Consider the following 27633-nt stretch of genomic DNA (forward strand, 5'->3'; position numbering starts at 1 on the left):
GAGGCTGACACCTACGTGAAGTCTTTCTCTGTATTATGCTATTATGGAAATGTCACAGACTATTCTATTGTTTCAGTGGCTAGAAAATAATTACTGCTTTTCTTTCTTTTGTAGTCAAAATGAATCATCAGAAAGCAGAATAAAACTCATTGGCATCTTTACTCTTGTCCTGCCCCCTAGGTTCATCAGAACCATTTTTTTCTTTTTAGATTCCATGTATATGTGTTAGCATATGGTATTTGTTTTTCTCCTTCTGACTTACTTCACTCTGTATGACAGACTCTAGGTCCATCCACCTCACTACAAATAACTCAGTTTTGAGGATGGACTTGAGGACACAGGGCGGGGGAAGGGGAAGCTGGGACGAAGTGAGAGAGTGGCATGGACATATATACACTATCAAATGTAAAATAGATAGCTAGTGGGGAGCAGCTGCATAGCACAGGGAGATCAGCTCGGTGCTTTGTGACCACCTAGAGGGGTGGGATAGGGAGGGTGGGAGGGAGTCGCTAGAGGGAGGAGATATGGAGATATATGTATACATATAGCTGATTCACTTTGTTGTACAGCAGAAACTAACACACCATTGTAAAGCAATTATACTCTAATAAGCACGCTAAAAAAAAAAAATAACTCATTTGCAGTTGACTCCTGGAAGGACAACTCTAATGACCCCACTGTTATCAAGGTTCTCTGAAGCACAGTTGTTGTTCACTAACTATGATGTCTCCACATTTGCCCAGCTGTTTTCTGGAGTTTTTACAATAGAACTCTCATGGCCTTGTTCACAGTAGTATTGATTCTTCCTGGTCAAGCTCTGTTGTTCTTTGCAAAGACGATCTTTTGGATTTAGATGAGTAAATGTATCACATACAGCCTGAGCATCACAAAGACCATATTTTAGTTTGTCTTGAGAACTCTCATCCAAGTCTAGATGAAGAGAGTTTGTGGAGTCTAATTCCTATGGTTGGTGACAGAGTTGGTCTATAAGACACTTGGAAAGTCTCTGAGAAAAATCTTCCCATAACATGTCCTGGTATAAAGACGCCTATGTCACATTTCAACAGGATCATTTTCCTGAAGGCAATGCAGAGCTATGGAGACAGCAATTCTCCACAAACTCTCAGCATCCATTGCTAAAAGCAATTCATACCTCACAAATAATTGGCATAATGCTGCTATCATCGTAGCAGAAACTTGAAATGGAACCTGGAGTGCTCCTAAGCATTTTTGAGGGATTCTTATAATATTTATAAGGGTTTTTATTACCACATCTTTCCATTGAAAAATAGGTGTATTAGAAGTTTATATTGACTAACCTAAAGTGTATTGTTCCTTTTATAGCCTTCTCAGTATCAGGATAAATTCTAAACCATCAGACATGATTTCTAGTCAATAATTTCAAGGGAACAACTTCCAAATATGTGACATACAATGTGGCTAAAATAATGTTTTTACCTCAAGATAGAAATAAGTTATTTCAGCATAAAATAAATCTTCAGGAAGCCAGTTGAATAATATCAAGTCTCAGAGAAGCAGTTTTAAGAAGAAAGTTTGAGCTCTAGGATGTAGCTCTTTCTCACATGCCAGCTGTGGTACTTTAGGCTGCAATTGTGCTATCCTCTGAGCAGAATGCTCCTTTGGAAACATACTTTTTAATATTTGTCACCAGTAGAACAAGCTAGGTAACTTAGGCCTTTAGATCAATCTTTATTGATGCAAAAAAAGACACTCATAGAACACTGAATGACTGTAACATATCTACAAAGGTAACAGTGGAGTGTATGGAAAATAGCACTGGATCCCTGAAAACCCTGACATGTAGAAAACTACCCATATCCTTATGGAGTAGGATGAATAATGGCCCCTTAAAAATGTCCACATCCTAATTTCCAGAATCTGCTAATATGTTACTTTACATGGCCAAAGAACTTTGCAGATGTGAATAAGTTAAGGATCTTAGTTTATGGGGAATTACTCTGGATTATCCAGGTGGACCCAGTGTAATCACAAGGGTTCTTATAAGATGGAAGCAGATGGTCAGAAGGCAGAGAGGTGATGTGAAGATGGAAACAGAGGGAATGAAAGGCAATGTGATGTGGGACCACAAGCCAAGGAATGAGGACAGCTTCTAGAAGCTGGAAAAGACAAGGAATTAGATATTCCCTGAATCCTTCAGAAGGAAAATAGCCCTGTCAACAGCTTGATTTTAGACTTCTGACCTCCAGAATTGTAAAAGAGTAAATTTTTATTGTTTAAGCCACTACATTTGTGATAATTTGTTACAGCAGCAATATGAAACCAACACTCCACATTTGCTCATCTTTCTGGGATTATGGCCTATGAGATTGCACAATTTTGGTGTTTTGATATCAAGAGCATGTATCAAGAGGAAAAGTGACTTGTTTGAAGTTGAAAACTTTCTAAATTTCTTTGTGCCTCTCCATTCATGTACATATACTAACCACATGCATGTACACAGATACAGCTACTCACAAAGAGTCTAGGGTTTTCCTTCCATTTGAAGATAGTGCTATGCCATTTACAAACCCAGGCCACTTTCCTCCTGCCTCCAAGTGAAATCAAAAGAAAGCAAAGAGTATTCCACACAGTGTAGGTGAATGGAATAGCTGCACTATTTGAGAGTGTCTTTCAGTCTTAATTCCTTTATAAGCTTCTCTCTCCAGAGGTATGGTCAGAAGAAGAAGGGAAGCTGATACTAATAGATATTAATAAATGGAGTGGAGCCCAATGGGGTTTAGTTTAGCTTCAGAAGATAATCTTACTAGAAGAGCCACATGGCATCATCCAGGTGCACAGCAGAAGAGACTATGCTATTTAAGGAGTACAGTTTGCTGACAACAGAGCAGGAAAAAAAGATTTCCCCTAGCAGAATGAAATAGGCAACGTGGCAAATAGGAGAGAGTGGAGCTTTTGGAGGATTACATGAACTCAAAGAATAAACTCTCTGCAACATCCAAGGGAAATTGGTGGAAATATGAGGTATAAGAAAGACTACAGTAGAAGAAAAGTTTTAACAGAAAAGAACTGAACGAATCTTGAAGTTGGAAATTTAACAGAGAATATGTTGCATACACTGTAATCTTTGTGCAATAAGCTTCTTTGGTAATGGTGGTAATAAAAACTATACCTCAAATTTGCCTGAGTGTGACCTTTGGAGGGAGAGATTAGTCATGTAGTCACTAAATGGTTGTCTTGCTGGTCTCATGATATCTCTGTACCACAATAAAGTTATCATAATTTTGGTCCTGTTTCTCAGATTTTTGGCTTTTTAGATGACTTTATTTTGTCAATTTATCTAGTAGCTATCAGGCTTAGAAAACAATTATTTTTATCAGTGTTTCTCAGTGCATTAGTATCTCCAAAGAACTCTTTGAAAACACCCATGACTGTACCCTATCCCTAAATATTCTGATTTATTTGGTCTAGGGTATGTTCTAGGCATTGGTATCTGTGACACCAAGACTCTCCAGGTGATACTTACATACAGCCAGAGCTGAGAACCACTGATTTATATTAACCAAACTCGTATTTTAAAGGGATAACAATAATGATCAAAACTACTATTTGATGAGTGTTACAACATGTCCACTGCTGTAACAGGTTCTTTATCTACTATTGGGGAGGAAGTGTTACCCTCAGTTTATAGATGTGAGCATAGTTATAGTACTTGAACCCAGGTTTGATTTCAATCCTGGGCTCTTTGTGCTTTATTTATAATAGGAGGTATATATGGGAGGAAAGTCAGTAATTTGTACAAAGTCTTTCTGTACTTTGAGAACCCAAATAAAAACATATGGTTCTTTGGTGAGAGCAAAGTTAGAAGGACAGGAATTGGATCTTTATCTTAAGGAATGAATCCATCAAGCCAAGAGAGCTTGATAAGTTGCCCCTCTATTCTTGTTCAGAGAGCTGGCTCCCATTATAAAAGGTTGTACCATGGGTGATGCTGCAGGTATTATGAGGAGCCTCACTCACTTTTCCTCTTTCTGTCAGGAATTCAGATCTGCATAGCTCTTCTATTATAACATCTCTTTAGATATTAGAATTAATTAGATTCCAATTTTAAATCCCTTTAGTGATCTTTCAGGGAGAACTTTGGCCTCTTTAATGGGGTCAGCTTTCATGAAGAAAAGGTAGTTTGGGACTTTCCTGGTGGCACAGTGGTTTGGAGTCAGCCTGCCAATGCAGTGGACACGGGTTTGAGCCCTGGTCCGGGAGGATCCCATCTGCTGCAGAGCAACTGGGCACCTGCGCCACAACTGCTGAGCCTGCGTGCTGCAGCTGCTGAGGCTGGCACACCTGAAGCCCATGCTCCGCAACGGGAGGGGAGGGGCATCTCAGTGAGAGGTCCGTGCACCGCAGCGGAGACCCAACACAGCCAAAAATAAATAAATAAATAGATAAATAAATTTAAATCTTCAGAAAAGTAAAAAAAAAAAAAGAGTACTGCTTTAAAAAAAAAGGAAAGGATAGTTTGTAAAAAAAATTGTAATGCAATTGTTAAAATTGTGTGATACACATAATAATAGATATTTTTGTGTGCTTGATGTTATAATGGCAGTGGACACAAGGTGCTTAGGGCTTTGCATGGCATGCTAAACAATGCGGGCTTTATACTTAAGGCAATAAGGGGGTGGGGTGGGCACTCAGGAATTTCAAACTTGAGAGGTGTAAGATCAGATATTTTATTTAAAATGAACAGTTTTTGAGGTCACATGGAGGCTGGGTAGAGAAAAGGAGAGGGAGGGGACTTGTGACTGAGAGGTCAATTGTTCTAGCACAGGAGGAAGATGATGAAAGTGATGGAGAAAAGGAGGTAGGATCAGAAGCATATTTAGAAGGCAGAATCTACAGCATTTGGTAACTAATAAATAGGAAAGGTGAGGGAGAGTCAAGGAGATTTCCAGGTTTCTGGCTTGAGTAATCGAATGGTATTTCTGGTTGGTGGGGGAAAGGATGAGTAGGAAGATGCAATATGTTAAGTCTGGCATGGAGATTTAATGACACCAGATGAGATTCTCATAAGGTTGTGAGACTTGGTAATTCAGACTGAAAGGAGGTTTGGGAACCACTATTGTGATATGATAGAGGAGGTGATGCAGTGATAGAGTTCGGATTGGGAAGCACTGTGTCACTCTTGTAGTTGGATACCATATCACTAATAATACTGACGATGCTAATCCATAGCATGTGGAATACTTCATGCATCAGTGGTGGGCTGCTTAGTGCCTTATAGGCATTGTCACATTTAACATTTCTCAAAACAGCGTGAGCTATGGGTTATGACATTCCTATTTTACAGATGCAGCAAAGAACAAATAACTAAGTCCTCTACTAAATAACCTCATTCAATACATTGAAGTTTTTCACAGCACTTTATTCTCCCTTTACCCTGGCACAGTCTTTAGCACATAGAAAACAGCCAATACATGTCAACTGAATAAATGGTGACATTTAGATCTTACAGGATCATGCTTATAACAGAAAGGATGTGGCTAACAGTCACGGAGAAAGTAGGGTGGAGGGATCTTTTTGATAAAATCTTGCATCTATGAAGGGTTGAAGAAGCAGGTGTGGTTAACATAATGAAGTGATTTTTAACTTACGTCAGTCTTCAGCCTTCTTTAGGGAATCAGATAGAAGCTATGGATCTTTTCCCCTGAGAAAGTCATGCCGAGGGGCACAGACATCCTCAAAATTTTGAATAGAGCTGAGGATCACTGATCCTGCTACAGGCTTAAGACATGCTTTTTGTTATACACGTCTTCAAATTCCTTACATGATTCCTTTTAAATTACCCCCACCTTTCCTGCAAAGATAATTTCTTATTGCCTATTACAGCCAAATTTTGATGTAGCTGGAATTAAGCATTAGAGCATTTCTGAGGCACATATGTGATTTTTATTACCTCTCAATTTGGATTGAAACAAATCTAAGTCCTTTTCCAAATCTACTCATTGGAGGCTTTAGAGCATCCTCAAAAGGGCATCCTGTACACTAAGAATACAAACAAATTGCAAACCCTTTCAGTAAATTTTTGATTATTCATAGAGGTCAATTAATTCTTGTGTATATTAATAACATACTCACATCTATGAACTTCTCTTTATAATCCAAACAATGTGCTCAGGAAATGTAAAGAGATTTTAATATCAGCCTGAGAGAAACATAATTAGAATAGGAATGTGCTGTCAAAAAAATTATATAACAAACTGCAAATTATCATCCAGTTAGTATAAACACTGATTTATATTAACCAAACTCGTATTTTAAAGGGATAACAATAATGATCAAAACTACTATTTGATGAGTGTTACAACATGTCCACTGCTGTAACAGGTTCTTTATCTACTATTGGGGAGGAAGTGTTACCCTCAGTTTATAGATGTGAGCATAGTTATAGTACTTGAACCCAGGTTTGATTTCAATCCTGGGCTCTTTGTGCTTTATTTATAATAGGAGGTATATATGGGAGGAAAGTCAGTAATTTGTACAAAGTCTTTCTGTACTTTGAGAACCCAAATAAAAACATATGGTTCTTTGGTGAGAGCAAAGTTAGAAGGACAGGAATTGGATCTTTATCTTAAGGAATGAATCCATCAAGCCAAGAGAGCTTGATAAGTTGCCCCTCTATTCTTGTTCAGAGAGCTGGCTCCCATTATAAAAGGTTGTACCATGGGTGATGCTGCAGGTATTATGAGGAGCCTCACTCACTTTTCCTCTTTCTGTCAGGAATTCAGATCTGCATAGCTCTTCTATTATAACATCTCTTTAGATATTAGAATTAATTAGATTCCAATTTTAAATCCCTTTAGTGATCTTTCAGGGAGAACTTTGGCCTCTTTAATGGGGTCAGCTTTCATGAAGAAAAGGTAGTTTGGGACTTTCCTGGTGGCACAGTGGTTTGGAGTCAGCCTGCCAATGCAGTGGACACGGGTTTGAGCCCTGGTCCGGGAGGATCCCATCTGCTGCAGAGCAACTGGGCACCTGCGCCACAACTGCTGAGCCTGCGTGCTGCAGCTGCTGAGGCTGGCACACCTGAAGCCCATGCTCCGCAACGGGAGGGGAGGGGCATCTCAGTGAGAGGTCCGTGCACCGCAGCGGAGACCCAACACAGCCAAAAATAAATAAATAAATAGATAAATAAATTTAAATCTTCAGAAAAGTAAAAAAAAAAAAAAGAGTACTGCTTTAAAAAAAAAGGAAAGGATAGTTTGTAAAAAAAATTGTAATGCAATTGTTAAAATTGTGTGATACACATAATAATAGATATTTTTGTGTGCTTGATGTTATAATGGCAGTGGACACAAGGTGCTTAGGGCTTTGCATGGCATGCTAAACAATGCGGGCTTTATACTTAAGGCAATAAGGGGGTGGGGTGGGCACTCAGGAATTTCAAACTTGAGAGGTGTAAGATCAGATATTTTATTTAAAATGAACAGTTTTTGAGGTCACATGGAGGCTGGGTAGAGAAAAGGAGAGGGAGGGGACTTGTGACTGAGAGGTCAATTGTTCTAGCACAGGAGGAAGATGATGAAAGTGATGGAGAAAAGGAGGTAGGATCAGAAGCATATTTAGAAGGCAGAATCTACAGCATTTGGTAACTAATAAATAGGAAAGGTGAGGGAGAGTCAAGGAGATTTCCAGGTTTCTGGCTTGAGTAATCGAATGGTATTTCTGGTTGGTGGGGGAAAGGATGAGTAGGAAGATGCAATATGTTAAGTCTGGCATGGAGATTTAATGACACCAGATGAGATTCTCATAAGGTTGTGAGACTTGGTAATTCAGACTGAAAGGAGGTTTGGGAACCACTATTGTGATATGATAGAGGAGGTGATGCAGTGATAGAGTTCGGATTGGGAAGCACTGTGTCACTCTTGTAGTTGGATACCATATCACTAATAATACTGACGATGCTAATCCATAGCATGTGGAATACTTCATGCATCAGTGGTGGGCTGCTTAGTGCCTTATAGGCATTGTCACATTTAACATTTCTCAAAACAGCGTGAGCTATGGGTTATGACATTCCTATTTTACAGATGCAGCAAAGAACAAATAACTAAGTCCTCTACTAAATAACCTCATTCAATACATTGAAGTTTTTCACAGCACTTTATTCTCCCTTTACCCTGGCACAGTCTTTAGCACATAGAAAACAGCCAATACATGTCAACTGAATAAATGGTGACATTTAGATCTTACAGGATCATGCTTATAACAGAAAGGATGTGGCTAACAGTCACGGAGAAAGTAGGGTGGAGGGATCTTTTTGATAAAATCTTGCATCTATGAAGGGTTGAAGAAGCAGGTGTGGTTAACATAATGAAGTGATTTTTAACTTACGTCAGTCTTCAGCCTTCTTTAGGGAATCAGATAGAAGCTATGGATCTTTTCCCCTGAGAAAGTCATGCCGAGGGGCACAGACATCCTCAAAATTTTGAATAGAGCTGAGGATCACTGATCCTGCTACAGGCTTAAGACATGCTTTTTGTTATACACGTCTTCAAATTCCTTACATGATTCCTTTTAAATTACCCCCACCTTTCCTGCAAAGATAATTTCTTATTGCCTATTACAGCCAAATTTTGATGTAGCTGGAATTAAGCATTAGAGCATTTCTGAGGCACATATGTGATTTTTATTACCTCTCAATTTGGATTGAAACAAATCTAAGTCCTTTTCCAAATCTACTCATTGGAGGCTTTAGAGCATCCTCAAAAGGGCATCCTGTACACTAAGAATACAAACAAATTGCAAACCCTTTCAGTAAATTTTTGATTATTCATAGAGGTCAATTAATTCTTGTGTATATTAATAACATACTCACATCTATGAACTTCTCTTTATAATCCAAACAATGTGCTCAGGAAATGTAAAGAGATTTTAATATCAGCCTGAGAGAAACATAATTAGAATAGGAATGTGCTGTCAAAAAAATTATATAACAAACTGCAAATTATCATCCAGTTAGTATAATCTGAGATTCATCATGATTACATTGTCAGGATTTATCCAAAGTAATGAACTTCTCATCAATTAAGTATCTCAAAGACTACCAAAGGATTCTAAAAAACCTTACAAAAGAATGAACTGCTTAATTATTTCCCCATTTCTTTGAAAGCCTACTAAGTACAAGGCAATGTGCAAGTTCTTTATGTCTAGATCTTAATAAGAGGATTCTTGATTGCTTGTATGCATGGAAGCTCAGAGCTGAAGGGAAGCTTAGCAACAGTTAGAATCTAATCCAACAATCCTATTTTACAGGTGAGGTGACTGGGTCTCAGAAAAACAAACAGACTTGCTCAAAGTAGCATATTAAGACGGGCTAAGAAACTTAGATCAGAGGCACATTAGATCCTGGTTTGAAATTCCAGCCTTGCTATTGAGTGTATGCTCTGGAACCTCATTCTTCTCATCTGTAACATGGGATATTTGGAGGCAGTAAATAGATAACACTTCAGTCAAATACATAGCCTATTCTGGCACACAATGACTACCCAATAAGTGGCATTTATTTTATCCTATTAGGGGAAAAGCAGAGTTTGCAACTGCATCTCCCAACTTTCAGTCTAAGACTCTAGTCACAGTCTCCTACTGCTTTAGAAATTAGCTTCATGGTCTCCAACCAGTAAATTGGCATTAGATAGCTAAACTCTTGTGACATGCATTTTCAAGGTCTCTTTTTGCGTTAAGGTGGCAGAGATTTGGGGTTTTGTTGTTGTTTTCATTGTTGTATCTTTATCACCTTCAATCAGTGCTCAACAAGTATGCGTTGAATGAAAAAATGAATTTCTTTACTATGTCCCCACCACATTCACTACTTGGCTTCAATATAAACAACATTTCTTGAACTAGAGATGATTGGATGTTTGAGAATCAAGGAAATAACACATCCAAGAAGTATGAAGCTTAACTAAAATGTGTTCCAGGTTCCATTACTTGGAGAATCAGTTGACTTCTTGCTGTACATAACAGTAGTAGAATAGGATACTTTCTTTTCCTTTTAAATCCTGAGATAAGTTTCAAATCCCAGCTTAGCCACTTTCTGGCTCTGTGACTTTGGGCAAGTTACAAAATCTCTCTGAAATCTGTCAGTTTCTTGTATGCAGAATTTTCTCATAAAAATTAAATGAGTGATGTATTTCTCTTGCTTAGCACAGTGCCTGGCACAAAATAAGTGTTGAGTAAAATGTAGCCCTAAGGTCTTTGGCTTATTTTATGTGTTTATGAGTAGAAGTAATAGACTTGGGGATCTGACTTAGCTGGTGCAGGTTCCAAACACAGAATTGCAACCTTTTAGCACATCACAGCTGTACTGCTTGACTTGATGTTTTCTGTCCTAAGAGATGAAGGCTGATGGTACTTCTGTCCTGTGAAAACATGAAATGAAACCCATCTAACTACCTCTGCTTGCCTTGGTCAGAGATGTTAGACATAACTTATATGGGGACAAAAATCTATGCACAAAATTATTTGATTAATCAGCATTGCCATTGCACTTAGCAGAGGGAAGCCAAGCGTTTAAGAAATACATTTTCTGCCTGGTCTTGTTTTTATGTTAATTGAAACAAAAGAAAAGAAAAAAAAAGAAACAAAAGCACACAAATGTTGACAGGAGAAAATGCAATATAATTCTACAAAATATTTTGGTACTAAAATGTTCTATGGAGGCTAATGGCTCAATTATAGCTTAATGCTCATTGCCACGAGTGTTGAAGGAGGTAAAACATCTCCCCTCTGATGCACTTGTTCATGTAAACAAGATAGCAGTTTTCCTGAGTCAGAAACAGTATGTTCGTGCTCATCCACTGGCCCCTCTCTAGCTCAGGGAATTGGCCCAGCTCTGAAACAGCTTCCCTGCTAGATGAAGCACCACTGCATCCCTTCCCTCCCTATCAGAGACACATTAGGTTTCACTGTGCTTGAAGTAGTGACCTGCTTCCTCAATCCTATTACAGGATTTGAAAACGACTCTGCAGTTCTCCAAAGAGGCAAATTTATTTTCAGGAAGGAGAATCATTAGCTCAAATGCATTACAGTTCTTAATAATACAGAATTTCAGGGTTGAATGAAACCTTCCTTTTGAGGAAACTGAGGCACAGAGAAGTGACTTGTTCAAATGTGCTTGGCAGAGTTGAGAGTTCAGCATACTGAGTAGAGTGGAAGAAAGGTGATTTGGGAGATTACTGATTAAGAGCTTCTAAGCACAGTTCTTGGATCATTCATTTCATCTATTCATTCAACATAGATGTATTGGTCACTCGTTGTGTGTCAAATAATGTAATAGATGTTGGGGATTTGGGAGAACAAGACAAAGAAAGCTCCCATCCTCTTGGAGTTTACAGTATAGTAGGGGATAGAGATAACAAATGAATCAATGTCCTTAATTAATTATAGATTTTTATTAGGGTTACAGAGCAACTAAGTAGAGTGCAAGGTCATAAGGAATGAGAAAATAGTTTCTTCTCCTTTATCTCCCAAGAGTTAATCATGAAGGCTTAGGTGAGGCAGACTTTGGAAAAGAATGTTCCAGGTGTTGGCAACTGCAAGTGCAAAGGCCATAAAGTAGGGAAAGGAGGGCATATTACATGACCAGGCAGAGTGCCCTTGAAATAGTGTATTGGAAGCTGGAGGCTGGCAGGGAGGCTGGAGGGGGCGGATGGGTCACATAATGCAGGCCACAGATTTTCGCATTAAAAGCATGCTCAGTAGATAAAATTAACACTGTCCCTGAGCTTCAATTTTCATTTCCAGAAAAAAAAAAAAAGATAGTACTAATTATATCAATGATTATTATGTCAATTAAAGGAGATGGTTGCTTATCACCCAGCATGGCACTAGGCACATGTTAGGAATTCCCTACCCAGAGTCCTCCTACCCTGTGCTTCACCTTTATTTGTTTTGTTTTTGTTTTTGTTTCTTTGGCTGCACTGTGTGGCATGCAGGATCTTAGTTCCCCTGCAGTGGCAGCGCAGAGACCTCACCACTGGACTGCCAGGGAATTCCTCTGTGCCTCAGCCTTAAATTCATCTTCCATCAGCCACTCCCTTGGGAGAACCATACTCAGAGTGAAGTGGATGGTGAGCCATCAGTGGGAAGACAGAGGGACGTGGGGGGTGTGGGAGTGAGGAGGGGCTGGGGCTAAGGAGAGATCAGCATCCTCTAAAAGCAGCAGGATGCCTGCTGGGAGGTGATGCATGGACAGAGAGAGAAGAAGACATGCAGTGACCTGACGGGTCCCATGTGTGGGCTGCTGGTTTTTGGGGCCACTCTCAGACTGCAGAAATTCACAAAGACCATTTCTTATTATAAGAGCCGTGCTCCCCTGTAACCTTATCAAGTCTTGACATTTGAATTTCTAACTAATTTGGGGGAAATACATTTTCAGATTTTCATCATATAGTAGTTGTTAAATATGAATAGAAATAATCACTTTGCTGAAGTGATTATCATGCCCAAGAATAATTATAGACTTTTCCCCAATTTTTACTTTTAGATAAATGTCAAATATCTTCTTTAAAGTGCATTTGATTTATTTTTTCTTAAGAATCATTAAAAACTAGTAAAATATGATGAAGGTGCAGGGAAGTACACGGAAATAATGGGAAATGTGCATGAGAAGAAAGATACATTGACCTGGCAGAGAAAATTTTCTCAGCAGTGATTTTAGTCACCAAAAAAGTAAAAGCTATTAATACTAATTTCATCTAAAGGAGACCAGCAGCGAGTGGTTGTGTTTTCCCCGGACATTTCTGGAAGCCTAGTTCAGAATGGTTATCCATTATGAAATGGGGGCCCGATATGGTAAAGTAGGCATTCAGGATCTGAGATCATAGGGCAGGCTGGCTATTCAGAGAATGACCTTGTATGAGACACTTAAACTATCTGAGCTTCAGTTTTCTCAACTCTGAAGTGAGAATACCAAATTTACTTCAGGATAAACTGAGATGACATACAGGGTGCGAGACACCATCTTTGGTACCTCAGTAAAAGATATAGGTCTCTTTCCTTCCTTTCTTTCCCTCAGGAGAAAGGGTGGTTGAGCAGTGGCTGGCATCAGGACCCTGAACTCCTGAACCCTCAGACTCCCTAGAGACACTCCGCAGACAGATTCAGGAAAGGTCTCTGAAAGAGTTTCTACATGTTGTTGTCCAGGACTAATGGAGCAAGTTAAAATGGAATCACACAGAGTACTAGTGTCTCATCTTGACTAGAATAGAAAGTCCTATGGTCTTCATTATAACTTTTCAAACCATAACAGCCTCTTGGAGGTCCAAATGAAGCCCATTAAGCCAACCTGGATCCTTTGCTGTGATTTCACAATGAGGAACAGTTCTTTCACATGCAGTAAGGTAAGGGTTTCATGCTGGAAGCTTTTAAAAAGGTTCTCCACCCCTCCCAATCTTTTCAGATCATGGGTCTAGAACAAAGAGAGGATGAACAGTCTTTGAGTCACTTCCCCCAAGCTTCACAGCCAATCATACCATTCACGTGATTAGGAAAAGCAAACACAAGATAAAACATGGTAAGACAGGAGGGAGAAAAATGTTTGTGCCAATGGCTTGTGCAAAGTGGAACTAATCCTACTTCTCTTTGCCCCTGCCAGACATTTCTTGAGAGGGCTTCTCTTAGATGATTTTCTGTGTCTTTTTTTATTATTTTACATTTTCATTTGAATGATATAATCTCCATGACACAAGGAAAGAACAACTTACATCAAAGGAATTTTATATTCACATTATCAAAATATAGGAGAAACTCTAGCAGCCCCTGCCCATGGCCATCAGGCACTTCCCTTGCCTATTCTAAGCCTGCCCTTTGGGAGAGATATGACCAGTTATGTGAGCCAAGTGGATTTCTAACTAAGAGAAGCCTCATCAGCAAATCATTCTCTTAAATGTAACAGAAGTCCCTAGATTCTGTTAAGAAAGACTCTTGGGAAGGGATACTTCTTTGCATTTTGAAGGCTATGCATAAAATCTGGGTGTTTTTCTCATTTCTGGCCCACACTCCATTACACACTTTAATGACTGTATTAAATTCTCAGATGAAGCCTTAAGATAAAGAGAAGCTGATGATATTTATTCACCTTTCAAGTTCTTTAGTTGCTGACATCACTGCAGCATGCTTGCTTTCTTTACTGAGAGGTACTTATAATAGCTAAAGACTTGTTAATACAACTATAGTCTAGAAGTAAGTAACAGATAGTCTGCCTAACTGGAGAAGCAACGTGTCACTGTGGAGAAAGCATCAGATGGGATAAAGGAGACTCTGCCTGTTCCTGGCTGTGTCGCTCTGGCAAAGTTATTTTATCTCCTATAAAGTGAGAGGATTAGCCTTGATGACGTCTACGATTATTTGCAACCACAATTTAAAATATGTTCTATGATTCAGTGGCTTCTGAGAAATGCCCTTCCAGTGAGAGATATAGCACTGGACAGTCAGGCTGGATGACTGTGCCCAGAGAGCTCTTCTAAGTGACTCAGAAACCCACAGTTCTGCATTTGCATGGAGGGGTTGGTCTACTTGTGAAATTAGTGCCCATTACCAGTCAACCCAACAGTACACCCCAGACATTTTAAACTAAGGAGTGTAATAACACCTTGTGCCATTTTAGGTAAGAACATTGCCTCATGCCACAGTAACCACTTAAATATAGAGAGGCACCCATTAGGCCAAGTAAATATAACCTGGCTATTTTATTCCTACTTTCCCCAAAATTCAATCCCCTGATTTTTTATTAGTGCTTCTATTTTAAACATCTGGCTTGCCTATCCCATTGTCTCTGTCTATGCTAGAGTTTCTCAGCCTCAGGACTATTGGCATTTTAGGCTACGTAGTTCTTTGTTGTGGGGTGGGGTGGGATCCTGTGTCTTATAGGATGTTTAGCAGCACCTCTAATTGCTAGCTGTCAGTAAAGTGCCACCATCCCCAATATGACAACCAGAAATGTCTCTGGACATTGACAGAAGTTTCCGAGGGGGTGAAATCACTCTGGGTTGAGAACCACGAGTCTAGGTTTAATCTTTTTTTAAATTTATTTTTAATCTATTTTTTATTTTGATTCTGAGTTTTCTTTCTTAGACATAAGACCAGTGCTATATCCTGAAGTGCCCAGAAAGTATTAACACTGTTGTTATCATTCTTAATGTTATTAAGATCTTTCATTTATATAAGATTTCACAATTTATTGTTTCCACCCACATTACCCGTGGAGATTAATGCATAGCAGCTCATTGTCTGTAATAAATTAGAAGAGAGAAGCATCTTTTCCATGACTCTCTCCATGCCCCTTTTTCACTGTGCTTGGAATCTTGCATGTTTGACAAAAGAGGTCTTGCCATGAGGAAGATGTACTTAAGACAAGTAAGGCATTGTGTAAATGAAATCTAGCTTGTTTTTTTCAAAGGACATAAAAGAGGAGATGCTTAATCAACTTGAAATGATACTCTTCTCCTCTCAATCTCTGCTGGCAGGATGTATATATCTCCGAGTATGTACACAGGACCACACATCCACAACTACATACGAACAGGTGGCTTCAAAGAGGTCTGAGCCCTATGACTCTTTAAAAGGGTTCTGAAATCTGCAATCTTCAGCCTAAAGTGGACTGCTGGCATTTTATCATGCTGCACTAAGTGAAAGCAGATGGCATGTCTGAGAAAGATAAACAAACTCATTTTCACCAATATTTTCACCTCTTTCTTACCCCTCTTACCTGCTTAAGGATTTCAGCAGCTGTTTCATGTGAACAATCAAATATCACATAGAACTCCTTGCCTTTCTTCATCTCCTTGAGTAAAGGCTTGGCATCTTTATTCCCAGAGGGCAGCTGGCGGATTTTGATTTTAATGTTATATCTGGAGGGAGCTTTGATGAGCTCTTGCAGACGAATGAGACCTAGAAAATGACATTCAATCATGCAACAAACTGTTCTGTCCAAAGTATGTTTGTTGCCATTTATAGGCAAACTCATATAATTCCCAAAATGTATCAAGACGCCATCTACCTAAAGGTTACATTATTGACTTCTCATTTGTCATTCCTCTTTCTATGAAATTCCTCTTTCTATATGGATTATACTGTACTTTCCTTTTGTGGGTATGTGTGGCTGGAAGCACAATTTTCCCAAGAGGATTCTGAATTTTTTAGAATGCAACTGTCCTCTCCAGCTTTCACCACATATCTTTAACAAATCAAGTCAATACTGTAAAACTTTTGTAAACAAAAAGTTGCTTGAAGTTTCCAAAGATGCTTTTTGAAATGGATAACACCCATTCACTTTAGAACACTAGAATTTCTTGGGGTTATAAACCTCTGTAAACCTTTCAGCAAGTTTTTATATATAACATACTGTTTACCAGCTAATTGGTTGGATTGTTCTATATAATCTTCCAGTTCCTGCCATATAAGCTATTTATAAATGGCTTATTGTATTTTCTTTCTAATATAATTGAACATAATATGGGAAAATACTTTCTTGATTTAAAAGAAAAGATGATAGAATTTTAAAAGATTATGATAATAAGGGCAGAAACAAATTCTTTAAAAATACACCACTGGTAATTGTAGGAAAGTGTATACAGCCAACTAACTTGATGGAGAATGTTTAATTCACCACAAATATGAATCCACCGAACTGCATCATTTTTTTTAATAGAAGTGCTTTAATAGGGCAAGACCAATAGCTATATGAAGCCTCCATCTTATTTCCCCTAATATTAACTGGTGTTCGCTATACTGCATGATGTTGGCTCTTACTCAAGGATGACCATTGGAAAATTGAATATTTTTTATTACACAGTCTGTGCCTTCAGGATGTGTCAGCTTCAAGTAATCAATAGGAAATATTAAGCTTTGTCACTATTCAGATAGAAATTGTGGCACGCACTGTGCAAGACACAGCATGGATGCCAGCTACCTCTGGACTTGATGCACTTTTTTTATTTTCTTGTTTTATTTATTTAGTTAATTGTTTTCCCTAGAAGCTACATTATTGTGTCTAAGATGTTATAAGATTCCTCTGTACCTTGGGCAGGTGCGGTCCTGAAGTACAGTAAATTTGTAAGCTACTCTTCAGAGTCAAGTGGACCAGGGTAAGGAAGGAAGGAGTTGTAGAACCATATCAAGATTTAGTGCTCATTATCTTTTTAAAAAAAATTGTATTTATTTTATTTTTGGCTACACTGGGTCTTTGTTGTTGCATGTGGGCTTTTCTCTAGTTGAGGTGAGTGGGGGCTACTCTTCAATGCGGTGCGCGGGCTTCTCTTTGTAGTGGCTTCTCTTGTTGCAGAGCACGGGCTCTAGGCGGGCGGGCTCTAGAGCGCAGGTTCAGTAGTTGTGGTGCACGGGCTTAGTTGCTCTGCGGCATGTGGGATCTTCCAAGACTAGGGCTTGAACCCGTGTCCCCTGCACTGGCAGGTGGATTCTTAACCACTGCACCACCAGGAAAGCCCTCATTATCCTTTTTAATTTCTTTAACATAAAAATAGAAATTGTTAGAATGATAGCCTTCCTGGGTTCTTGATTCTTTTCAAATCAACCAATGTGACTGAAGGCTCCCAAGCACCAGTGAGTCACTTGTCCTCTTACTTCTAGAATCACTTGTCCTGAGCAACTGATGAGTCCTAATGGAAGAAAACTGAGCACATGGATTTGTGTATTTGTTACTCCTAACAATAACCCTATGAAGCAAGGGTTATCATCTTCATAATTTCAAGTAAGAAAACCAAGGCTTGGAGCAATTAAGTAACTTAGGGTTACAAAGATAGGAGGAGCTATGGATTCAAACTGCTTGTGAGTCTAGCACTCAGTCTTTCCATGTCACCATCATGCCTTACAAATACAAATTGTTGGTGCTTGAAGGACCAGATATAGCTTTGGATTATTTGATAAGAGAGGTAAAGTGTAGAAAGAGGTACCCATTCTCCTTTCTTCTTTACTCCAGGCTGCTTGTGAGTCTCTCTTGTTTTTATTGTTTGTTTATTTGTTTGTTTGTTTTTTTCCTATCGCCTTCCTGCTTTGCAATCGCTTCCTTTTTTTTTTTTTTTTTTGAGCATGACCACAAGGGAGATCAACATGGCCTTTAAATAAAATGGGAAAAATATTTAAGAAGTACATTTCATATGCGGCAATGAACTGCTCTTTTGTTCTTTGCTAAATGGAATGTCAATCTTGAAGTTCATTTTCCTATCATGATGACTTAGATGCATGTTAATGGCATTTAAAGTTGAATATATTCTCTCCCTTCATTCATTCATTTTTACGGGAAAACATTTTCTGGATGTTCACTCCATGCCAAGTCCCATCCATGTTAAGGGCTGGAAATATAACAAGAACACATCTTGCTTTAAGGTCCGCACAGCCCACAGAAGGAGTCCATCCCATCGAATCTTGTATTATGCATGGGGCATCACTTATTACTTAAGTTGATAAACTATAACCTGAGGCTGACAGGGGCTGGAGCAACTTGCTCAAGGTTGTGTAAGGCTATCATGTGGCAGATCCAGGGTTTAAAGCTAGTTCCACCTCTGACTCCCCAAGCTAGGGCTCTTTCATCAAATCAGTGGCTCCTCCTGACTTTGAGATTTAAGATCAACTAACTAACTGGCTGAATGACTAACTAACTATATAAATAAATATCTGGATAAATAGAGAAAAAAAATTTTAAAAATTTGGACCAGCATAAAACATTCAGCCTTTATTTGGCAATGAAGTTGTTAATAAACAGGTTCCCTCCTCAAAAAAAGTAACTGTGAGCTTTCACAATTGTTTCACAAAAGAAAGTTATTTTAATACCAACAGAGGAGAAAGGAGAGCTCAGTACAAAAGATTAGTTTTTAATTGGACTAAATTTACCTTTCAGAAAAACTCACTACTAAGCCCTAGTTTTCTCTTTTTGTTCATATGCAGGTGAACTGGCCTCAGGAAAGGAGAAGATCAGCAGATTTAAAGGTTACAGACCCAAGATGTAGGAAGAACAAAGAGCAAGAAAAAGGGAGGTTTACGTTTCTCTTTCGAAGCAATTGTTTGCTTAAAAAAGCCTTGCTGCCTTCATTAGCAAACATCACAGAATTTACAATTAGAAAGGCTTTTTAGTCCACAGGAGACAAAATTTAGAGAAAGCTTTCCTTTTTATTTGCATTTTACAGCAATCCAGCAATCCATTACACTTCATTGTAAAAAGTTAAAACTTGTCTTTAAACAAGTCGTTACTTCAGGGAAAGAAAATTGATGTAGGCACAATTCCTAACTTTGCTAATGGCCCTCCTGTGTGTGGATGCCAGCCCTGCCAGAGTGACCCAGTTCTTCTAGATTGGGACACCAATTGCAGAGAATGATAAGGGTGCGTGCAAACCTGGCAATGGTGATGGATTTTCTAGTCCATTGTAGGAGAGACACTTTAAAAATGAAATGCAGAAAAGGAGATAACTAAACAAACCAAATAGAGAGACATTCTACAGTAAAACTGGTATGGACTCTTCAAAAATGTCAAGGTCATGAAAGACAAGGGGAGGCCAGACTGTTTTAGATCAAAGGAGACTAAAAGGACCTGACAGCTAAATGCAGTGAGTGATCCTGGATTAAAAAAAAAAAAACTGCAATTGGGACAATTAGGGAAACTAGAATATCACATATATCTATATAGACATTAATATTGGTATAGATGTTAAAAACTGTATCCGTGTTAAGTTTCCTGTGTTTGATAACTGTAGTGTGGTTATAAAAAGGAAGGTCCTTGTTCTTAGGAAATATACTCTAATGTATTTAGAGGTAAAATGGTCATGCTGTCTGTCACTTACTTTCAAATCGACAATACTACTACTTGTTGTTGCTGTTGTTATATTGAGAGAAGCATAGAGCATTAAAGCAAATGTGTCCAAATGATGACAACTGTTGAACTTAGATGCAGGATGTACAGAAGTTCATTGTACCTTTCTTGCCATTTTTCTGTAAGTTCAAATCTTTCTTAATAAAAAGACAAAACATGAGCCTCCTGCATCCACTCCCACCTCTAGTAATGCAATTGGAAACTGCACCTTTGGTTTGAAAAGTGCTTGAGAACAAGGAGTCTGTTTATTTCACACGAGTTTGATCTGGGCTCTGCATGTAGAAATAACGTTCAAAAGTGCTCAAATTCTAAACTCTTTCTTTGGCCATCTATCTACTCTGCGTACTCAGATATGACACAGAAAAGTGCTGATTTGTATGCACGTTGACTATGGGAACAGGTGGAGCATATGGAGGAGAAAAAAAGAACATGCTATTTCCAGTAGCTGTTTAAAATTTTCCCTGTCTTCTCCTTAAATAATAATAAACTTTGCTATTTGCATTGTCCCTTTTTATGAAGTATCCTGCATGCCTTATAAATAGCTCAGTAAACCTCGGAATATACCTCTGAGGTGGATAGGTGTCAGTGCTGTTTTACAGTAAGGAAAGTGAGGCACAGTGAGGTTAATTGTTTGGATTGGCCTTGAAAATGAGTTACAGAAGCCAGAAATTGGAAGAGACCTTAAAGGTCAAGCCCCTACTTGATGCATGAATTCCCGCTACACAGCTCCTGCTGAACACCTCTTGGTTCGAGAAATTCTCTACCTCACTTTTTGCAACTCAATCCATTTCTGGACAGTTTTAGTTATATTTAATGAGCAGCAGTTCAAAAGAAAATTACCTAGGTTTTCTTGAGTCTTAGTCCAATTCCCTTTTCATTGTACACAACAGTAGATTTGATGTCATAAAAATCAATGTAATAAACCATTGGGATCCAAAGGTAAGATCGCACATTTTAAATGTTAATTTCATTTCATTTGAACTTGGAAACATGCAAAATGGCATTTCACAAACCTGTTGGTATATTAATGTATCCAAATCTAATAGGATTCTTAAGGGGATCTATATACCCTCCAGAGGGGAGGAAAAAATCAGAACTGAGAAAAGGAGATGGGTAAGTGAGTGAATTACCTGCGGAAATACAGCATTTATAAGTGCAGATCTCCATACATACGATTTTTCAAAAGTGCATTAAAAAAGGCTAAAGACTTCCCAAAAGAAAAAATGTGTTCCTTGATCACAAACAACCTCATAGAAGAATATAGGCAAAATATTTGAGATTAACTATGTTGCATTTAGCTCTATCAGTATGTTTTGGTTCTAAATGCTGGCCAATATCAATGGTAGCTAAAAATAATAAACCACCATGAAATATCTAAAAGTTGATTTCCTGAGCAGAACTCTGAAAATTTGATAGGGTTCTGGTCAGGGGACTGGAGTGGGTAAATAGGAAGGGTAAAAAAGAGTAAGGGCAGAAGAAAGGGAACTATAATATATTATCTTGTTGGTGCTGAGTGCCAAGGACTTTCCATTCTCCAACTATTTCAGGTGGAATTTTGGGAGGGCATGTGGTAGAGTGTTTTGGCTAGCATGAGTCATCATAACAGCACAGAAGTGTGAATTGTGATTGCTAAGGTGAAATGATTCACTTATTCTTTTACTTGGCACTGATTGTTTACATTTTGGCTTAATCACCTATGTCAAAATGTTTAATTTTCTTCAAGTCTAAATTTTAGGGCTCTGTCAAGATTCTTGGTTCTGAACAATATATTCTTTCTATTTTCTATGGGGAAATGAAGGAAAATATAATAAGCATAACAAATCTAAGTCACTATTTAAATATAGCCCAAAGAGTAGCTATTGCACTTATTTACAGGGTGGTTGAGCATATTAAATGAGTTAATTATATAAAATAACTATAACAATGCATGGCAATCAGTCAGCACTTCAAGATTTTAGTTATTGTGATTTTTGTGGTTGTCATTTTTCTTGGGTTTTCTTTCTGGATTTAATGTTTCTTTCAATCACTGACATTTTTATGTATATTAATCTTACCTCAAATGTATCCTCATTGTAAAGCTTTGAGACTATGTTTTAAGTAAGTGACAGATAATAGTTCTTTATGGCAGGTTGCATTTTATAAATCTTATGGCTCTGGTGTGTTGAGAAAAATGATTTAAGGCAGCGGTGGATGAAAAAATCCCTCTTAAGTACTATGTGTTATGAACACATCTGGCTGCAACTCATTTCTCTGATGGCCTCATCTAGTCCCATGTATATGCTGAGGACCCTCAATTTTGTATCCCCAGCCTATACCACATTCCTGAACTCTAGAGTCATATATTAACTGCCTACTCATTGCCTCTTTTTGGATGTCTAGTAGACATTGCAAAATCAAACTTAACATATTCATGACTGAACTCCTGATAGCCTTATTTCTCCAAACTATGTCCATTTATCCATTTCCCCATCTCAGGCAATGGCAACTCCATCCTTTGGCTCAGGCCAAAAAGCTTAGGGTCATCTTTGACTCCTCTATTTTTCTCACTCATCCGCCACCCCTCAGAGAATTATTCCAGCTCAATATCAAAATATTTCCAGAATCTGACCATTTCCTACTCCTCTGTTGCTATCACCTTCATCTCTTGCCTTGATTTCTCTAGTAACCTCCAATTTTATGCTTCCCTCTCTATGACATTTTATTAATACAAGGCAGAGTGATCTTTTTATGGTATAAATCTGATCATGTCACTCCTCTTCTGAAAACTCTCCAATGTCTTCCCATTTCATGAGGAACCAAAGCTCTTCCAATAATCTACAAAGCCCTCCATGATCATGAAGACCCTCCTCTCTGACCCCACAACTCTACCCCTCTCAGTCTGATCCAACCACACTGGCTTCCTTGTTTGTTGTAAATAAAGGTTTATTGGAACACAACATACCTGTTCATTTATATTTTGCCTGTGGCTGTGTTCTTGCTACCTCAGCAGAGTGCAATAGTTGTGATCAAGACGCTATGGCCCATGAAGCTTAAGCTATATAGTATGTAACCCTTTTGAGAGAAAAGCTTCCTGGTCCCTGTCCTACAAAATCAGCTATGGCTGCATTTCACTAAGATTAGCCTTGAGAAAGCAGAAATTGTTGAATATTCTCCACACTGCATTTGGTGCTCAGCTTCTCAGCTCTTTTTGAAGTGTGTGAAGGGATAGAAGCCAGGCTTCCACCAGGGGTCTAAAGAAGCAGAGGGGATGTGCAATGAGCAGTGATTTCGCATTGCCTAGGGTCACCTCTGAATGAGGGAGTCAGAGAGAAATAGATGACTGATGGGAAGAATATCCAGGCACCAGAGAGAGAGATGTGAGGCAAAACTCCCTTCTGGGGGCTTCCCTGGTGGCGCAGTGGTTGAGAGTCCGCCTGCCGATGCAGGGGACACGGGTTCATGCCCCGGTCCAGGAAGATCCCACATGCCGCGGAGCGGCTAGGCCTGTGAGCCATGGCCGCTGAGCCTGCGCGTCCGGAGCCTGTGCTCTGCGACGGGAGAGGCCACAACAGTGAGAGGCCCGCATACCGCAAAAACAAACAAAACAAACAAACAAACAACAACAAAAAAAACCTCCCTCCGACAGTTCTCTAGGGTCTTTCTACATTTGCTCTTCCAGAGGACAGAATTTTGCCTGCTAGTATTTAGTGATTTGGATTTTGTCCTCAGAGACATGCACAGTGCTCCCATTGACTTCAATGGGAGTCACGGACCATTTGGTCCCTTAGACATCTGCGCTGGCTTCAGGTTATTTCACAAACTCCTAAACAAATCCCAGTAAAGTGCTCTTTAATGGGCAGTTAATTCTGGTGTAAGAGCAGGTGCTGACCACACCTAAGTCCTTTTTTTTCCTTCAGGTTTAGTAAGTTTTCTTTTTATGACTTGATAATTACTGCAACCAAAACCCTGAGTCAAGCAGTATTAAACCCACTCGTAGTCAAAAGATGTCTTCTTCTATTGATCTCAGTTGACCTGTTTACTCTCTGGGTTCCAATTTAATGGCTCAATTGATTATTCATTTACATTTTTAATGTCTTTGGGAGTAAAATCATTTTAACATGAATCGTCTCTAACTTAATGGGCAAAATACAGATTCATTTGGATTTTCAATTTCAGCAAGTATATATTGAGCAACTGAGTTCAGGTGAACTTAACAAGGATGAAAGGAGATTTCAGTTTCTTGTAAAAGGTAATAGAAATGATAGTTTGGATTTCCTCTTATGCAAAATGGCTGTCAACTATGGGTACTCACTTAAAATCAAAAGGGTGGTTAAGACATCAGGTTTTATGTTATCCCTTTGCAAATTATAATTTTTCTAAATACAATTATGCTCACACCTTTAGTTGAACTCTTTCTTAAATTAAATCCAGATGCCTCAATATTATTCATTGATTTGTTTTCCTTTTAGATGGCCTGGCATTGCTGGAAATTGTAGAAATAGTGAGAGAAAATTATGCTATAGAGTGTACTACATAATGAGAAATAGTATTATTTTATTAACTCGTGGAATTCTCTATTTACAAAGGTAGACAACATGGAAGGCCTTACCATACCTATATATAATATCTATATCTTAAGGCTCTTTAAATATACTTATGGAGTTCCTTGGATAATATATTTTCTTCCTTCACAGTAAGCAAGTGAAGCTCTAAAAATATGACTGCCTGTGGCTTATCCTTCCCAGTAGGACTGTTTTGAATATAATATTTATAAATTATATATACAATCACCTACCTTCACTTCTTTCTCAAATGAGATGAGGTATAAGAAAATACATAAATGTATAATTCCAACCACAATAGTCACTTTTATCTAACAGTTTAAAATGGAAGCAGAATTTAGTGCCAAATAGAGGAGGCTCAATATTCATCCTCTGAGGAACAGTAAATGTTAGTGCTTGGTGGAAATGAGTGAAAAAAATGAAATCTATTAAAAAGTTCAAAAATGCTTTGCTTTGTTAATTTTCACTGATAATTTTATTAGTCTTATTACCAAATGTGTAGATTAAGGAAAGGAGCTAATTTCAATTCTTGAAGAAAAAAATATTCAGAAAGTAAACAGTACTGTGTTAGGTAGCAGATTATAAAAATAAAAAGATAAAATTCCAACTTTTTGGAACTCCTAGTCTCAAAAACATTTAAGCAGATAATTGAAGCATGTGATATAATGCTTATATTTACAACGTGCTACTAACTCCTAATGTCGTCTCAGTGAGCTTTAAAAAGAAATGATATTTGGGTGTGATAATGGAGAATGAGGGAGCTTATCACCTTGGGGGTTATGTGGAGGATTATCCAAAGTGAGGGGCCAGCCTCAGAAACAAAGAGTAGGGATGGACTCGGGGGTATTTAAGAAGTGATGTAACAGTACAGGGATGTAGAGCAGCTGGTGCCTGGGTTAATGGAGATGAAAGTGGTTAGATGGTGAAGAGCTTTAAATTAGAATTGGACTTTCCTATGTGGACAATGAAGAATCACTGGAAGAATTTAACTGAATAAAAGGGATCTGGAACTCCAACAAACCTCAAAATGTAAACAGGAGGCAAAGGGGGAAGGCGCCAGTGAGAGAAACTTCAAATGGGAGAGAGTCAGAGAAATGTCTAGTGAGGTGCTGAGCACCCCATATCTGTCCTTCATCCTAAAATAAGCAGGCAGAACAAAGCAAGCTTCACTAAGGGCTCTTTACTGGGGTTCTTAGTCCTTTTCCCATGAAATGGTCAGATTTTATTGATACAACCTCTAACATTATTCCTCTGTGTATGTACTTTAGAAACTTTTCAATGCATTTATGCAGCTACTTATTGAATTGGAATCATACTTCATGGTCAGTTTCAAACTTTCTCTGCATTATTTAAGAATGGAGTTGTGGTCAGCCTTAACAGAGTTGGATACATTATATTACATCTTTAATATTCAGATTAGATTACAACATATATTAATAAGGTGATATTTCTTTTAAAAAAGTGCCTTAAGTTTGATGATGAATGGGTCATCAGAAAGGGTCAACTCACCAAAAGGAAAAGGAATTAGCTACACATGGCATTTCCCAATTAGAATACTCAATTAGCTTCATATGAAAGAACATGTTCATGTACTCTGCCTGATGAGTCAAGGATTGTAGCAAATTCTGGTTCCCTTTTTCCAGACCAGACATGGCCATGTGAGGGCTTGTGTGAGTCCCATACCTGTGCTGTCTTCATACACCACAGTCACTGTTTTCCAGTTGTAGTAGAGGACCAGATCCAGGACCGCCCTGCTGATAGCCGCATAATCTGGGTAGAGGTTGACGTAAAACAGGTCTTTGTTGTCCACTGAAGGGTGTTTCCAGCGAGTCTGTATATGTGGAACTTCGAGAGCATTGCAAATAGACTGCACAGCACTGACAGAGGAGCTATGGGAAGGGCCAAAGAGAGCAGCCACACCAAGAGCCAGCTGGTCACATGCTGATGTCCACAGACAAGGAGGGGGTGGAGAGGGAAAGCAGGGAAGAGGGGAGAGAAAGAGAGAGTTCTGTGAATTTCATCTTCCCTTTCATGGTTCCTCCTTATTTTCGCTATTGGAAACTATTATCCACTCTCCATCTGTATGCTGAGGAAATATGCTTCATCCAGCTTCCAATATTCCTGAGATACTAAATATTAGAGATGTAAATGGAGAAATGATTAGCAACACATCACAAGGCCAATTCCCTGCAAACAAAAATGAGTTGTTGGTCTCACTTCATTACTTTTTTTTTTCTTTTTAATTTGGTCATGCCACGTGGCATGTGGGATCTTAGTTCCCCGACTAGGGATCGAACCCCCAGCCCCTGCATTGGAAGCATTGAGTCTTAACCACTGGACTGCCAGGGTAGTCCTCACTTCATTACTTTTAATCAGATGGAGTCTAAATCTCTTGCTTGGTGTGGTGTTACCCAGAAGCACTCAGAGCTATTCTTTAAGCCATTTGCCAAGTGAATGTCATATAAATCAAGTTCTGTCAGCTGGCAATGTGGCAATGAAGGTATTAATGGGTCAGAGAATTCAGAAGACTCTCTGGGTGGCTGCAGAGTACTTTAGTTCCAGTCCTTCCCAAAACTCAGAAAGGAGGTCCAGGATATTGAAAAATTGCTAAAGAATGTTAAGTGATACTGATAGCTAATTAATTATAGAATAATAGATTAGCATAGCTTAAAGGGATCTTAGAAGACATTTTCTCCAACCCACTAATGTCATAGGCAATGAAGTGAGTCAGGGCCACTGGACAATGGCAGAACTGACCAGAGCCCAGGGACCCAGCTCAAGGACAGGCTTCTTTCTATTTCAATATTAGCCAACATGTACATAAAAATTAATTTCTAACATTTATTTATTTTTTGCATTATAAGATTATATACACACATTGAGATAATTTAGAATATTGAAAAGTGTAAGGAAGAAAAAAGGCTCTGAAATTCCATCACTGGGATAATATCTATTCATAGTTTGGTGTTCTAATTTATTAAAAAATTGAACACGATATAGATACAGTTTGATACATTGCTTTCTGTATTTAACACTAAGTTTAATGGTAAAAGCACACCCTTTCCCCTAAGTCATCACAAATTCTGCAAAAGTATATTTTTAGTGTCATAGAATAGCCTAATCCATGAGTATGTCATTACTTATTTAACTAGTCCTATGATACTGAATATTTAAGCTGCTCCTAATTTTTGGTTATTATAAGTAATATTATAAGCACTTATCTTAGTTCTTATA

At 38.5% G+C, this 27633-nt stretch overlaps 1 protein-coding gene across 8 annotated transcripts in view; it reads right to left on the reverse strand.

The window, feature by feature from the left end:
• GRIK1 (glutamate ionotropic receptor kainate type subunit 1) overlaps nucleotides 1-27633 on the reverse strand; it is a 415584-nt gene that overhangs the window by 131101 nt on the left and 256850 nt on the right. For 7 of the 8 annotated variants that reach the window (XM_024752904.1, XM_024752902.1, XM_024752905.1 and 4 more), the window contains 2 exons: nucleotides 26083-26340; nucleotides 15746-15927 (listed from right to left, as the gene is read on the reverse strand). In XM_024752904.1, the coding sequence (XP_024608672.1) occupies nucleotides 15746-15927; nucleotides 26083-26340 (440 nt within the window). The remainder of the gene's footprint in view (nucleotides 1-15745; nucleotides 15928-26082; nucleotides 26341-27633) is intronic. The other variant, XM_024752906.1, reaches the window with a different exon arrangement.

The sequence above is a fragment of the Neophocaena asiaeorientalis genome, unplaced genomic scaffold, assembly GCF_003031525.2.
Source record: "Neophocaena asiaeorientalis asiaeorientalis breed wild unplaced genomic scaffold, Neophocaena_asiaeorientalis_V1.1 scaffold245, whole genome shotgun sequence".
Lineage (NCBI taxonomy): Eukaryota > Metazoa > Chordata > Mammalia > Artiodactyla > Phocoenidae > Neophocaena > Neophocaena asiaeorientalis.